The sequence below is a fragment of the Camelina sativa genome, chromosome 1 (genome assembly GCF_000633955.1).
Source record: "Camelina sativa cultivar DH55 chromosome 1, Cs, whole genome shotgun sequence".
NCBI lineage: Eukaryota > Viridiplantae > Streptophyta > Magnoliopsida > Brassicales > Brassicaceae > Camelina > Camelina sativa.
The window spans coordinates 22,949,038-22,965,278 of record NC_025685.1 but is presented as its reverse complement, the minus strand read 5'-3'; the positions used below and the strand labels follow the sequence as shown (position 1 = coordinate 22,965,278).

Below are 16,241 nucleotides of genomic sequence, written 5' to 3'. Positions count from 1 at the left end.
TAAACACCAACCGATTTTTAAGTTTTAGGTTTTAGAGATCTTAAACTTTGTTGGTTGTGTACTTGTTTGTTTTAGGGTTCTGTATGTTTAAGTCCAAATTCGGATCATAGGGTTTTAAGAGGGTTCGGCCATGTTTTTACCTTTCACCGATTTGGATCTGACTGGATATGGACCGGGAGCTAACAGACCTCGGTTTTAACTCTCTCTCGCTCACGGACCACGAACAGAACCACGAACCGGATCGCGAACGGAACCACGAACTGGATCACGAACAGAACAACGAACAGCTTCCGCGAACAGAACAACGAACTGCTTCCGCGGATCACGAACAGCTTCCCACGAACCGCTTTGTACTTCTCTCGTCCGGAATCACGAACCACGAACACACGAACTCACCCCCGAACACGGACCACGAACCTCGATCAAGCTGTCGATAGAAGCTTGATCACGAGCTTAAGGTATGCTCGTGAACAAGGAGATCTTCGAACAGAAAGGTGTTTGATCTTGGATGGAAGCAAGAACGAAGATGGTTTAGGGTTTGTGAAAGAGAGAAGAAGATCGGCGGCTGTCTTAGGGTTTTAGGGTTTGGGAAGCGGCGGCTGCTTTTAGGGTTTAGGGTTAGAGGCTATCGTGCTGATAACGTGTTGTAAACTAGAGGATTTAGGGAGCGAAATCTCTTAGTCTTATTGATGAATGTCGAGGTTTACAAGTATATATAATAGGAGTACAAAGGCTAAAGCCCATAAACCAAACGAGTACATAGGATAGGCCATGGGCCGTAAAGCAATGGCCATGGGCCGTAAAGCAATAGCCGATGGGCCGTACATGCGCGGACCGGTACATGGGCCAAAAGGCCATGTCCTAACGGACTGTGAGCGGGCCGGTCTATAGAGTCCACAAGTGTTTTACAACAATAAAAGCATAATAATAATATTTTATCTGGATAATTTCGTAGGTGTATATGATAATGAAAATATAGGCTTACGTTTAATATGAGAAAATTGTACCTTACAATATCTACAAAAAATTTGATGAATTTTCTCAAATAAATACTATACCATATTCGTATCAATATAGTCTAAAGAAAAAATGGGATACTCTTAAATATATGATACATTAAATAACTTAAATGAAAATATTATTACCATTTCAGAAACAAGAAAATCACTAACAAGACAGCGAAAATCTTTCCATACTATGATTTTATTTATGTCTACATCGATCCTCAATTACAGAAAATTATTCCTTCATTTACGTTCAAAATGCATATAGGATTTGTTAGTTATTCCTTCAACTATTTTTAATGAGATAGATAGCAAGAAAAAGAAAGTGACGGATGAGGAATAAGAGAGATTTGTCAGGAAATGGATTTGATTGTGGAAATCGACAGAGTAAGAGGAAGTGTCCTACTGAGCCTACTACCAGTGATAATGTGTTCGTGAATGAGAATTCTCATGCTACTCAAGAAAAAGTTGATAGTGTCAATGTGAAAGGGATTTTTGGAAGGCTTTTTACAGATTTAACTAAATTATCTCCTGTTCATCTAGAAGAATCAATCTATCCAACAGGAAACAGGGGTACTCCAAAAAAAATAGGTACACATGAGAATTGGTGTTTACCTCAAATCTTTTATTTTGTATGAGAATTGTGTATCATAAAAGATTGTCACTCTTCTGGCAATGCAATTCTGTCCTGCAGGAAAAGAAAATCTTGAAGATCAAAACAATAATTTCTCACCAATAACAATCCGACAAAGTTTTGGTTCAGTCAATAACAACAGAGAAAAGTTATCAACCTGTTCCTATTTGGATGGATCCTATTTGCAAAACAGCAGATTACTCAGATGGGGAACAATGTTCTAGAAGCTTGCGTTATTACAGGGGATAGACTTGGAGACAAAGTTTTGATTCCAAAAGTCATGATAAAACCATCAGACACTAAATTGCCTTTCAGGATGAGGAGAAGGCAATTTCTATTGGTTGTGGCTTTTGCAATGACTATAAACAAGAGTCAAGGACAATCACTAGAAGAAGTTAGATTGTTTCTTCCTCGACCAGTGTTCTCTCATGGACAGCTATACGTAGCGTTGTCAAGGGTTACATCTAAAAAGGGTTTAAGAGTTCTTATAGTGGATAAAGAAGGGGAGCCCAAAAACGCAAACAATGAATGTTGTCTTCAAAGAAATATTTCAGAATCTTTGAAAATAATGATGGATGGTGAATTCTCAATATTTTTAAAAAATATTGACAAGCAATATATCTATATTTATATCTATATATTATTCGGAAATATCTCTATATAATATTTGTATGTTATGTAAAATTCTTTTTAGGTTTTTGAAGGGACCAACAAGTGGAAAAGATTTTAGGAGTTACCATATCGTGCTCTACCGACTCATACAAGGAACCATGTTTGGCTACAGGTTCATGAAACTGCTTAAAAACGTTTCCAGTTTTTTATTATTTCTATTGGATTTACATTATGGAATCAAATCTTATCATAATAAAGTTTTCATAGTTTTATTCATGTTAAGTAAATTCATGTATATAATAATGCAGTAGTTAGAGTTCTAGAAAACTAACCTTTCAAAACTAAGGTCGAAACGAATTTTGTCAATCATGATGAATCTTCCTAGAATTTTGCTCAGCAATATTATGTGATGTCAAACAGGTCACCTACAAAGAATATAGCAGGCAGTTAGTATTTCAGTAGACAAAATCAATTACATTGGAGGGGGGGGGGAGAAATTAGCAATATTTTTCGAATATAGAGAGAGACCTATTAATAATAAATTAGCAATATTGATAAAAAATTAGCAATATTCTTAGAAATTATGAATCTATAAACAATTCAGTACGATCAACGATCATCAAGTTAACCAGGAAACTATTAAAAAAAACAGAGATAAATCGATGAATACAGAGAGAGACCTCCGCAAGACATGGCTCCCGATTCATCGATCTCAGGTACAAATGCATCCAAAGGCAAGATGTTAACAGCGTGATGAAAGTCTCGAAGGCTGAAGTTTCCAGTAGGTGTATAGGCAAATTTTACCTGCTAGAGCCTTAAAAAAATATGTGAAAAGCCACACACAACCACTAAAGCAGAAGGAAACAAACGATCAATGACGGAGAATATAACCTGATCGTTTCCAGAAATTCGATCTTTCAGGATATAACATAAACCGATCTGATTGTAATTTTTATCTGTAACAATCGATGATTCCCCTGAATTAGAAAGACAACAAAAAGTTAGTAACACCATAGATTACTTATTTGAATCTTGAAGTGCTAATTACATAATGAAAGCTATACCCGTGATATGATTGGTATATACTACGAGTATTGGGCAGATGTTGTCTCTGTTACATGAAAAAATCAACACAATTTCAGATTGACTAAGGCTCTTAGATTGGTCGTAAACGATATAAACGATTTTCTGTATTATACATCCTACTATTAATCGGGATTAAACAAAATTTATAACATCATCAAGTAAAAAATCCAGAGGATTAGATCTTCACCCATATAGTAGAAATCATACAAGTACAAATGTTACATAAAGATTTAGAAGCATCTTACCCAGATGATCGATTGCTTGAAGGAGTAAACTAATTTAAAGAAAAAATCATACCTCACTTGATTAATTGCTGATAGATAGCTGATTAAAACAAAATGGAAAAGCACCACTTTTTTACAACAATCGTTATTTGACCCTTGAATAGCTCTCCAAAAAACAGATTTATGGAAAGATTAAAAGGATACAGATTGAAATAGAGAACTAATTTTCTGGAATCAACATGGAAAGCTTGACGAAGTTGATTGATCGGAGATGTTCAGCTTTAAGAAAAAAAAAGAAAAAAAAAAGGAAAGTGTCGTTTCCTATCTAGATTCCAGACAAAAATTGTCAGTTTACATTTGGAAAAAAAAAGAAAACAAAAAGCAGACCCTTCAAATTCTTCATATAAATAGGCCTAATCTGGCCCAATATGAAATGGAATTTAAACGTAATCCAATAGATATACATGTTAATATTTTCTCATAAACATCAATATATGATCACTATTATTTCGAAATCAAGATATCAATAGCAATTACATGTTTTTAAAAGTATAGAGATGATTAGTTAATAAAATTATAACAAAATTAAATTTAATAAAATAAAATTATAATTTAAAATTGTGTTGACTACAATAATGTGTTACATAATTTAAACATATCACTTACGAAACGAATAATATATATTTATATCTAAAACACTATACACTTTAAATTAGTCTACTGAAAAATATACTATTAAGCCATTTTACATCCTTAGTAAAACTAAATATTTTTAAAAATGTTGGAACTTACTTTAATATATATAAATCTATCAATTTGACTTAATTAGTTTTCAAAATTTTAAAAATAATAATAAATCGTCTCGCGGTGTACCGCGGGTTCAAACCTAGTTGAAAGTATAAAACAACACTCTTTGTGAAACAAAATCAAACAAAATAATAAGATCTTAAAATGGCAATTTTGTGTGAGAGAGAGTATCATTTTGGTTCACTGTTTAATTAAGTATCTTGATCCAAAAAATCCTTTTTTATTGAATTTAAAATTTCAATCACTTTATTATTTAAATCATAAGTTTTTTTCTGTAAAAAATCTCAAAATGACATTCGGTTAAGCTACTTACATGCAACAACTTATATATCTATGCACGGTACAGTGCATCATAAATCATTTGTTTGCCAACATGAACGAGTCAATTTTTGTTAATTTTTTTTTTATCCAAACAACTTAGACCTGATCTAAAAACCTTAAAACTTGATCTAAATTATAATTTGACTGATTTTGGTACACTATTTCTTAACATAAAAAAAAAGTAAACCTAAACCAAATCCTAGAACAAACCAAAGAAATTACACTCAGATTTTAGATTTTGTAGATATCGGTGATTTTGATCTAAGGAGATGGGAGAGAATTCATATTTTTGGTATTTTATTTTATTTCACAATATAAAGAAAAACGTGGGACTACAAATATATGATATTAAAAAGTGCAAACAAACAAAACAAATTAAAACCTCCGGAGATTCTTTCGTTCATCTCGTCCGAAATTTTCTCGCAGTCGCTATTTCTTCGACAAGACTAAAACCTTACCTCCTACGGAGTTCAGTTGAATTAATGAATATTTGTGATAGTTGTTATAAAAATATTTAACACATAACCTAATCCATTTATTATTATTATTTTTCAATACTTAATATTAATCCAACTATTTTTGCTTTTACTATGTAAATTAAAAATTTACATTATTCACAATTTGTTATAAAAAAAAAAATTCTTTGATTTGTTCAAAAATTTGGTTTGGGTTTAATTTTTTTTATTGGATGTTAAGAAATATTGTACCAAAATTAATCCAAATATAATTTAGATTAAGTTTTAACGGTTTAGATCATGTAGAAGTTGTTTGGATCATAAAACAGTTAACCAAACTAACCCAAATCTAATTTAAGTTATACATATTAGTTTGGAAATCTTTATATACTTATTTAACCTTGTAATCATGTGATATACTATTACATAAAATATCATTGCAGTTTAATTAATTTAATAACTAAAAAAAATTGACAATAATAATGTCTACCTTCAGCGGAGAAATTTTGTTAGATTGTGAGTTGTGACCAAACTAAAATAAATTTTAGATTGTAAATTTGTTAATGTATTTGGTAATAATACATTACTGTCATTTTTTCAAAAATAAAAACTTAATATCCAAACTAATCTGTATATATAAATGAGATTTGGGTTAGTTTGCTTTAAAAACAAATGGGCTTTATTCGGTCCTTTTATGTTTTGATCTTTCACAAATTCGACCCCATAGTTTTGACCCACCACACTACTCACTACCTGTAGAGTGTGGATGAGTCTCTCTAAGACTAAAAACCTTCGTATCCTCTGCGACCTCGGTTTTCTCTGGCAATGTCGTTGAAACTCAACAACACCCATTTTCCAATTTTAGCGCCATCTGTATTTCCTAAGCCGAAACCCAAAACTGAGATTGGAATACCTTTGAGTGAAAGTTCACTGAGCTCTTCCTGCAAAATAGAAAAATAATTGATGGATTAATGCCAAATTATGTAAACTAAAACCTTAAATATGTGCAAATCAAAAAACTCAAATACAATGCCACCTTATATGTCAAATTCGACCACTACTATTTGATTTATAAAGATGAAGATAACGATAATTAAGAAGAGGGAATGAGATTGAGAGTGGGAGAACGAGACAGTCAGACAGAGAACAAAGAACAACACAAAGATTGAGAAAGAACAATAATGGAGATTGATAATAGATCGAGACTAAGATTGATAGATCGAGACAGAGACTGAAGATTTAAAGCGAGGGAACGAAATTACAACGATGAAATGTGAAAGTTAAGAGGGAACAAGACAGGGATCGAGCGGGTGGGTGAAAGAAAGAAGAGAGGAGAGATAGCCAAAAGTAATTTATTTTCTATTTTTTTAATTGTCACTAAACTTTTAAAAATATATATCACTAAATTTTAATTCTATAAAATAAAATATATTTTTAAAAATATTATAAAATATTCTATTTTACAATGGGTAGTTATTATCATTATTAGTATATATTACTAATCCAAATTAAATTGAGTAAAATAAAATATATTTAATATATTATCCAAATCAAATATATTACTGTATTTCATAAAATACATTATTTTGTTAACAAAAGTATTTATTATTTTATTTTAAATCAAATTGTTATGTGATTGTGTGATAATTTCACAAACCTGAGTTTAAGGGAATAAGATGAGAATATGAATTTGATGAACATGGACAAGATGGAAGTACGGATCGGATGAAAGGAGAAAGAACGGAATGGAAACATATATTTGCAAAAAATAACATATATCAAACATGTTACAACTAAATAAATTAGCGATTGCAATCTTATAAGTAACATATTTTTTCTTCCAGTTTATCGAACATAAAGCGATAAAAATTATAAAAATAAAATACATTAAATGATATTTTTTAATAGTTTAAAAAACTAAAAGAAATGTAATATTATATAAATAAACAAAATATAAATTAATAAGAAAAAAGAAGTCATTAGTTTTGTGATATTTTTACTATGACATATGGTATATAAATATACTATGCAGTATACTGTATATTATATTGTTTTTGTCCGAAACAGGATTTAATCAATTTCAGGAATTTTTGTTTTCGTTCCATTCCATTTTTAAGGAATACAAAATGTTTCCCATATCAGAAATATCTCATATTAGAAATGCAATGTTTCATGCGAAATACATTTGAGAACGCGTATAAGACACATGAGAAATGAAGAAAGGAAACATGAATTATTTTCACCCTTAAAATATTTTTGTTTGTCTTTAATGAGGTTTAATCGTTTTAATGGTTATATATCCATTATGATAGGACGGAACGGGTTCTTTTATCCTGAGTAAACTTACAACATTTCTCTTTCTATATCTTAGTGTAGTTATCTTTATTGATAACAAAAATTAATCTGATTATTTTTTTTGTCTAAGTCGAATTAAAACAAATTAATATAATTCCTAAGAAAAGTATGTTCACAAACCGATTATCAAAATTAGTTTTTATAAATTAACTCCGCACGTATTTGCGGGTCGATCCCTAGTTGAACTTCATTCATAATAAATGATCTTATAGTTATAATCCTAATATCATTACATGATTTTTGTAGTGTAATTACAAGTTTGCTTCTTGGTTGCTTTTAACATTTTGGTCACTATAAGTATTTCTACGCTAATTAGTGAGAACTATTAGAACTAATTACTACAAATTTTGTTATGATACATAAATAGTGAGTATATTTGTTACACATATATGTGTTACTTATTTGTAGTTAATTATCACAACATAATTAGCAACTAATTATTACAAATTAAGTTACGATTAACAAATTTTATAAAAATATGTTTATACCATATTAATAGCTATTTACTACAAATTAATAGCTATTTTCTTCAAAATTTTATACCATTTTGCCACTATCTTAAGCATATTGGGTAATTTTCAACAAGCCACGACACATTTTGTTAGTAATTAAAAATATTTGTTACCAATTTAATTTGTTGTTAATAAGAACAAGTCGTGGGTATTTGCCATGACATATATTGTATCAAGTTGTGGCAATTAGCTACAAATATAGTTGTTCATAACTTACGGAAATCTAGTGGTTTTTTGGAGCTTGTAGTTACAAGGTAAATACACTACAAATAATTAGATGTATTGCATCATTTATATTGTATCACACAAGTAAATGATGTATTTTTAATTTGTTTGTTTACAAATGAAGCAAATATATATGACATAACATCAATTAATTATAAGTGATGTTATAGTTATCTAATTTAACATCATTTAGTTAAAATTGATTTAACATCATGTAGTTATCTAGTTTAATATAATTATCTAGTTTAACATAGTGTAGTTAATAGATTTTTATAACAAATCGTATCACTAATGCTTGTTCACTACATTTTGTTTAGTAAAAAATTATTATATATATTGTTATTATACACTCAACAATCAACTATGATTATTTATATATAATCTATAGGTATACTCGGCTTAACCTTAAACTAAGTAACTATCTAAACATATCGGCATATGAAAAAGACACCAACTAGTCCTCACTTTAGCAAATTTGTTGATCCTCAAATAGAAGCCAGCAACGACAGGAATCCAATCTAATTCATATATGTGTAATTAAAAATGTTTGTTACCAATTTAATTTGTTATTAATAAGAACAAGTCATGGGTATTTGCGATGACATATATTGTATCAAGTTGTGGCAATTAGCTACGGAAATCTAGTGGCTTTTTGTAGCCTGTAGTTACAAGGTAAATACACTAATAGATATATTGTATCATTTAAATTGTTTCACACAAGTAAATGATGTCTTTTTAAGTTGTTTATTTACAAAATGAAGCAAATATGTATGACATAACATCAATTAATTATAAGTGATGTTATAGTTATCTAATTTAACATCATTTAGTTAAAATTGATTTAACATCATGTAGTTATCTAGTTTAATATAATTATCTAGTTTAACATCATGTAGTTAATAGATTTTTATAACAAATCATCACAATAATGTTGCAACAAAATTGTTACAATATATCCGAAACAAAATTGAAACAATTTGACTTAATTAAATTTGTTGCAAATTTGTAGCTAATTTGCTACAATTTTTCACCCTCTTTCTTACCTTCTTCACCTTCACCCTCTTTCTTACTTTCTTCACCTTCACCCTCTTCCTGGCCTTCACCTTCACCGCTCTTCTCAAGATCACGCTTAGCTTTTCTAGCTAAATCTTTCAGCACTCTAGCTGGACTTCTCGCTTTCTTCTTATTTGGCCTTATTTTCGGTTGGCCGATGACTAATTTCCTCTCAATACCAAAAAATTTATAGTAGTGCCATGCTTCAGTGGCGCGAGCTATAAGTTCACCTTGGGCTTCGTTGTTGTAAGCTATATACATTTGAAAACCTTTTTTCTGGAGAGCATAAATAATTTTGGTGAAGTATTTGTGGCCTGAAACGAAAAGAATGGGACAAGGTGGAAGTCTGCTACAAACATATCGTAGAAGTGCCACTTTTACAGCTTGGCCGGCAGCATATTTATTTGCAAGAAGATTATTAAAAGAAATTAAGATTGAGAAAGATTATTAAACAACAATTCAGTTCTCTAATTAATACTAAAATCGGCCGATGGCTATTAAAATAATTAGTTCTCCTATATACATCCTACAAAACTCAAACTCGGTGGTTATTAAAAATAATGACTTCTCCTACTAAACTCGGTGGCTAAGAAAAAAAACTAAACTAAAAGACAAGTTGTAAGAGAGATTATTGATATAAACTATAAAACAAAGGTTGTTACATGTTGATGTATCTACATGGAACATGGCAATCTTCTCCTATTCAAGAAATTCATGTTTTGTCTCGTTGAAATATTCCTGACTTTCAAATCCTGCAAATCCGGGAATATAAAGTTCTTAGTTCTAAGAAACTTAATAATTGTTTTATACAGCCGATGAGGCTGATAATAATTTGGGATTGGGCAGTTTTCCCAATCCTATATTATGTACAAAGGACGCACTAATGGTACGGAACTCAAACTTCTCAGGTACACACCAAAGTCCTCAACACTAGTATCTTCATGGGCATACTGCACAGAAAATTTTCCACCTAGGACACTACAATATAATAGAAAAGAAAATGTTTTATTTTATTTTTTTAATACTATTCCTATAAATATGAATATTTATATTTTTACCTTTCACGCAATGATTTAAGGGCGTCTGTTGCAAGCACTGTATGTTCTCGAATGTTGCCAAAATGTAGCTTCGTGTATGGACACTGGAAGGATTTCAAGTGTATATATTAGGTTTTAATTTGCTTTGTTAGGGTATCATTTCGTAAATTAGAGGTTCCCATAATTACACATCATTCACCTCTTTTCGAGATCTCGAACCAAGTCCTATACTTACTTGCTTTGGTTTACACCTCTTCCCAAGCAAGCTATATATATATTTCCCGACCAAACAAAAAGCTGAGCAAAGTTTTCCAATTTCACGTATGCATTTTCGAGTGAACCGAACGCTGACAACCAGAAGTTACATATACTCCATGTGATCGAGCTAATAAATTTAAATCTACCCGCAAAAGAGAGAAATTAAAACGTGACGTCCACGAGACACATGCATATATATTACTCAAGATACAATATTCTGAAACATCTTAAAAGTATATATAAAACAACACGATATACATATATATTGCTATACAACACAATCTAGATTCGGATAGTGTTGAAATTATTTTTTTTGGTAAGGGTGTTGAAATTATTATTTGAAGTATTTGATATATACACGTTAGTGCTGTGTATAAAATATATAACGTAAAGGATTAATTAAATTAGGGTTTATGTGAGAAAAAATCGTGCCTGACAATGTCAATACTTCTCAGACATCTCTCAAAGCTAAATCTCAAGAAACCGAAAGATGCTCTCGTAAGTTACTGATCGTTTTGTAGTTTCTATTGTATTTTTCATTGTTGGATACTGACCTCTGACTAGTTCTGTTTTGGTTGGTAGAAAAACCAGAGTGTTAGGTTGTCGCAAACCCCGCCCTATCTGACTATCGGCTTTTGGTTGAAAGAAGATTCGCTCCACTTGTACGACCCAGTCAAGGAAGAGACTATCAAAATTTCAGATAAAACACTCCCCGAGGAGCTCAATACGTTGGAATTGCAGGGAATATCACATGGTTGGGGACTTTTCATGGACCAAAATGACAGCTCTGTTGTACGTATCTCCGACTTCTTTCTCCCTTCAGCATCAAAATCATCCCCTAAGATCACGCTTCTGCCTCCTATGTGTCCTCTGCCCGATTACAAACTGGAGTCCGTGAAAAAAGTGTCAATGTCCACTTATCCTGACCAAGAGGATGAGGAATGTGTAATTGCTGTCAAGTTTATGGGATTTCAGTTGAGTCTCTGTGTACCCGGTCGAGACTCGGAGTGGACTAACATTGTAACCCCTTTTGAGTACTTCCACAACAACTCGAGTCTCACGTATTCCAAGAGAGATAAAAGTTTCTATATGCTCGCTCCAGGAAGCCGTTTCTTGGCTTCCTGGCATATCCATTCCAAGAACTGGGACTACCCAAAGTTCCACGAGTTGCAGTTTCACAACATTCCTAGGTTTTGGCGGTCGGAGTGGCAGCTATTGGATTCGTGTGCCAAGACTGAACACTTATTGGAGGCCCCCTCGGGCGAATGTTTCCTCGTCAAGTGGTATATATATATATATATATATGCAACTTTTTTCTTAAGGGAAAAAAAAAACTGTTAAATGCTAAAATATCTTGGTTGGTTCATGCTTACAGGTATGGGGAGAGCTTGCCTTGTGTGTTCAATGAGAAAGAAACAATCTACTATAAGACAAACCGGTTCATGGTCTTCAGACAGGAAGAGGCAAGTAAAGATGGAGTAAGAAGCATGTGTTACACAGAGGACATTGGAGATATATGCATCTTCCTTGGAGACAATGAGCCTTTTTGTGTTCAAGCCAGCTCATGCCCTGGTCTCAAGCCTAACTCTATCTATTTCATGGGTTACGGCTTTGGAGTTTATGACCTCGCAACCAAAACTACCCAAGAGTTGGGTGACAAAGGTTTACCAGGCTCAGTATTTGCTTGCCCGTACTGGATTCCTCCGGTTTTTCTCTAGCATTTTTTTTTTTTTGTTGTTGTCTTTTTGTTCCTTAAATTAAACAGGGGATAATAAGTCTTGTTTTGTTTTGATTCATTCTAGACATTGTACAGACTCTCGGTTCTTACCGAGGGAGGGAAGTGCATTGTCTACATCTTTACCGGGAGAATTCCTACTTATCATGGCTACCCCAATCCAGCTTTCTTTGTCTTTGTCACAACGTTTAAAACTTCCTAATGTCATTGTTATTAGCAATACCCCCACCAAATCTAGACTCGGCCACATGTTTTAGCTGTCCTGCATATACTATACACATCATTATGTATATCGTTGTGAAAAAACATAGCAATAGCTATTAGCACGATTAAAAACATAGCATCTACTAGACGCATCATATGTCTGGGCAAAGACTATAGCAGTACGTCATGCTACTCTCCTACACAAAGTTCTACTTGACTCAGAAGCTGTGTCCAGTCATCCTTAAAAGTTCTATTGTGTATTTATTACATCTTAGAAATGTTGTGTTTGGTTGGTCTATGAACCCAGGTTGTACACACTCTTTGAAGGTGAAAACAGCTCAGTGATGCTTCTTTCTACCTCTACATGAATCAACAAGTTTACAAACTTTCTCGTAAGTAGCATGGAAAGCAAAAGGTGTACATATATGAACCGTAGAGAGCTTCGACGTCGTACCTGTGCTTAATGTAGACGTTTGACCTCCTCCTTCAACTGAAACTCTGCTGCAGCCTTCTCACTTTCAATCCAAACAGCAAAGCCAGAAGCTAGCAGACAACTTTGCAACACAATTTTGATCCAGAGAATCAGTACGCCCTAGAGTCCACGTTACCAGTAAATTTCTTAGTTCACGGTAGCTTTTCTCCAGCTCTGTATACTCCTACTAGATCAGGGGTGTTTCAATAAACGGCATGTTTACATGATCCACGATGTAGAGCACGATAATCTGATGTGACATACCTGGATCACTTGGTTTGCTTCATCTGGGGAATTCTTTTGTCCTTTGCGAGCACGAGCTTCCATATCTTGCAGCTCTTGATTCAGAGATGTACATTCGGCCTGAGTAATACTTGCTATTTATTTGTTTGAAGTTCGAATATAATGATGATGAGAGAAGAAAACACATAGAAGATGAGTTCATCTAAACACCACCTTCTGTCCACGAACTGCCGCTTTCGTTGTCCTTTCATCAGATTTTCTCAGAAATACCAGCAAATTTAAAACTCAGATCAAAGTAGTGGTAATGCAAGTAGCATTTGCTATAATCTTCATTTCCCCGAGACTCACACAAAACCTCTTCAAGTTGATCTTGAATCTTCATGGACGTCTTATCAGCTCTACCTGTTCTTTCTCCAGATTGATTGAAATGCCAACTTTTGCCTCATCGCCCGCGCCTTGAGCCACATTCCCTTCACCAACCGGAGATACATGCACTACAGATTCCAGTTTCTTCAGGTATCTATTTATGAAGAATCATCTAACTCCCGTTGTGTGCCCTTTCTTTTGGGACTATCAACCTTAATATGAGGAGAATGCTCCTCTTCAGCTCTCCTTTCAGTGGTGGAAAGCTCCTCCCGCAATGTCTCAATGGTCTGGGGACCCTATATGTTTGTAATAGTACGTAGGGAACAGCAAATTACTGGAAGTCATTAACGAAACTATATATCAATTATTTGTAGACACTTGTGTTTAGCAACCATTAAAATGAAAAGAACAATCAATGGGTCGTTAACACAAAAAAAAAAAAAATCAAAAGAATATGACAGGACAATGAAATTTATTGCATTTAATAAGAATAAAAAAACAAAGAACCATCAGGTCTGCCTAAGCCACTTGATAAATAAAGATTGAAGAGAAGTATATACTAAGATAAACAAACAAATCAGAAACCGTTGATGCATTGACAAGAAGAGGCAGATTCTTAGAAACTGTGAATGTTACCTGGCTGCGATTTCAACCCTCAACTTTTGCATTCCAGCCTATAACAAACAAACAAACAAGAAGGTCATTCTCCACTTGACCAGTTGTAACATACGGATTNGATTTTCTCAGAAATACCAGCAAATTTAAAACTCAGATCAAAGTAGTGGTAATGCAAGTAGCATTTGCTATAATCTTCATTTCCCCGAGACTCACACAAAACCTCTTCAAGTTGATCTTGAATCTTCATGGACGTCTTATCAGCTCTACCTGTTCTTTCTCCAGATTGATTGAAATGCCAACTTTTGCCTCATCGCCCGCGCCTTGAGCCACATTCCCTTCACCAACCGGAGATACATGCACTACAGATTCCAGTTTCTTCAGGTATCTATTTATGAAGAATCATCTAACTCCCGTTGTGTGCCCTTTCTTTTGGGACTATCAACCTTAATATGAGGAGAATGCTCCTCTTCAGCTCTCCTTTCAGTGGTGGAAAGCTCCTCCCGCAATGTCTCAATGGTCTGGGGACCCTATATGTTTGTAATAGTACGTAGGGAACAGCAAATTACTGGAAGTCATTAACGAAACTATATATCAATTATTTGTAGACACTTGTGTTTAGCAACCATTAAAATGAAAAGAACAATCAATGGGTCGTTAACACAAAAAAAAAAAAAATCAAAAGAATATGACAGGACAATGAAATTTATTGCATTTAATAAGAATAAAAAAACAAAGAACCATCAGGTCTGCCTAAGCCACTTGATAAATAAAGATTGAAGAGAAGTATATACTAAGATAAACAAACAAATCAGAAACCGTTGATGCATTGACAAGAAGAGGCAGATTCTTAGAAACTGTGAATGTTACCTGGCTGCGATTTCAACCCTCAACTTTTGCATTCCAGCCTATAACAAACAAACAAACAAGAAGGTCATTCTCCACTTGACCAGTTGTAACATACGGATTATTAAACAGCACCGAGAGAAAGGCAAACTTTATGAATCATCTTAGTCATACCCAAGACAGGTGAATGTTTTTGTTTAATAAGTTCATCTACTTCTTCTTCTAAAGGCATATGATAGATTATAAGATTCAGAGGAAACCAATAAGCCGAATGACAAATCTCATAATTTATCAGGACTTACTTAACGGCACACAAAGGATATAATAATAACAAACTGGCCGGATCTAAGAAGCTTCAGGTTTCTTCTCTGCCTTGATTCATACTCTTCTTCTTGGTCTGGGAAATCTGAAGTTTAAAGCAGTTGAAGAAGCTCTCAAGATAAGATAGGTAGCACCATTGTCTCCACACGATTCCCAAGCTAAAATCAAATCACAAATGTCAATCTACACTAGTAAAATATAAACTCAAGTATCTCCGTAATTAACGATATAGATTAAAAGCACTATGAAGCTCAAAATATATACTAATATTATTAACATAAGAAGAATCAGTAGTTATTAACATAAGAAAAATTTGCTGGGGATATCACAATGAGCAACGTAAGCGATCCTGAGAATTGACGCCCTACGATTCCTAGAACCGATCTTCGATTTTGTACCGGAACTAACTAACTCAGCCACCGTCCGTGACGAATTTCTTGCTCCGATACGGTTTGACCCGACGATGCTCCCCCTCCTCCTCCGTCTCCATCTACGCGGCCGCTTCGTAACGCCTTCTTGCCGCCGTTGCTCCGATCAGATTTCGGCGATTACGGAATGTAGATCAGCGGACGAGTTCCGGTGCTCCGGCAATCAGATACTAAGAAGAAGTCGCAAACGATTTCTGGGAGCTCCGCGAATCGCCAAATGGAGAAGGAAACGATTCCGTCAGATGAAATTACTCTTGAGATTTCGGAGATTTTGATTTGAGGAGATGAGAGAGAGAGAGAGAGAGAGAGAGTTAAAAAGTATTTTTTTGGTAATTTTTTATTTAACAATATAAAAGGAGAAGCGTGGGGACTACTACAAAATAGAGTAATGTATATGATATGAGAAAAAAAAAAAAAAAAAAAAAAAA

General features: G+C 33.4%; 1 protein-coding gene and 3 long non-coding RNA genes across 6 annotated transcripts; 1 reads left to right on the top strand and 3 right to left on the bottom strand.

Moving 5' to 3' along the window:
• On the bottom strand, window positions 660-3,900 carry LOC104711059. The gene is made up of 6 exons (XR_002033233.1): window positions 3,634-3,900; window positions 3,315-3,361; window positions 3,142-3,227; window positions 2,931-3,054; window positions 2,583-2,675; window positions 660-1,692 (listed from the first exon to the last, which is right to left on the bottom strand). It is a non-coding gene; the product is annotated as an uncharacterized LOC104711059 (long non-coding RNA).
• LOC104711048 lies at window positions 11,022-12,301 on the top strand. Its single transcript, XM_010427721.2, has 3 exons — window positions 11,022-11,081; window positions 11,166-11,866; window positions 11,959-12,301. The coding sequence occupies exons 1-3, from the start codon at window positions 11,022-11,024 to the stop codon at window positions 12,299-12,301; spliced, it is 1,104 nt and encodes a 367-aa protein (XP_010426023.1).
• Window positions 12,351-14,330, bottom strand: LOC104702274. 3 transcript variants are annotated; one of them, XR_002033232.1, is made up of 5 exons: window positions 14,240-14,330; window positions 13,451-13,899; window positions 13,259-13,357; window positions 12,977-13,178; window positions 12,351-12,580 (listed from the first exon to the last, which is right to left on the bottom strand). It is a non-coding gene; the product is annotated as an uncharacterized LOC104702274 (long non-coding RNA). The 3 variants fall into 3 exon arrangements; XR_753965.2 differs by lacking the exon at window positions 12,351-12,580 and adding an exon at window positions 12,617-12,882; XR_753966.2 differs by lacking the exon at window positions 12,351-12,580 and adding an exon at window positions 12,617-12,882 and having other exon boundaries at window positions 13,451-13,937; window positions 14,240-14,302.
• On the bottom strand, window positions 14,395-16,141 carry LOC104702282. Its single transcript, XR_753967.2, has 3 exons — window positions 15,367-16,141; window positions 15,089-15,126; window positions 14,395-14,748 (listed from the first exon to the last, which is right to left on the bottom strand). It is a non-coding gene; the product is annotated as an uncharacterized LOC104702282 (long non-coding RNA).

Excerpts from the sequence above, each read along its gene's own strand:
- LOC104711048 (XM_010427721.2), top strand. The coding sequence starts at position 11,022 with ATGTCAATACTTCTCAGACATCTCTCAAAGCTAAATCTCAAGAAACCG. Across the intron at positions 11,082-11,165 it reads AGAAACCGAAAGATGCTCTC|AAAAACCAGAGTGTTAGGTT; the intron begins GTAAGTTACTGA and ends TTTGGTTGGTAG. Across the intron at positions 11,867-11,958 it reads GAATGTTTCCTCGTCAAGTG|GTATGGGGAGAGCTTGCCTT; the intron begins GTATATATATAT and ends TCATGCTTACAG.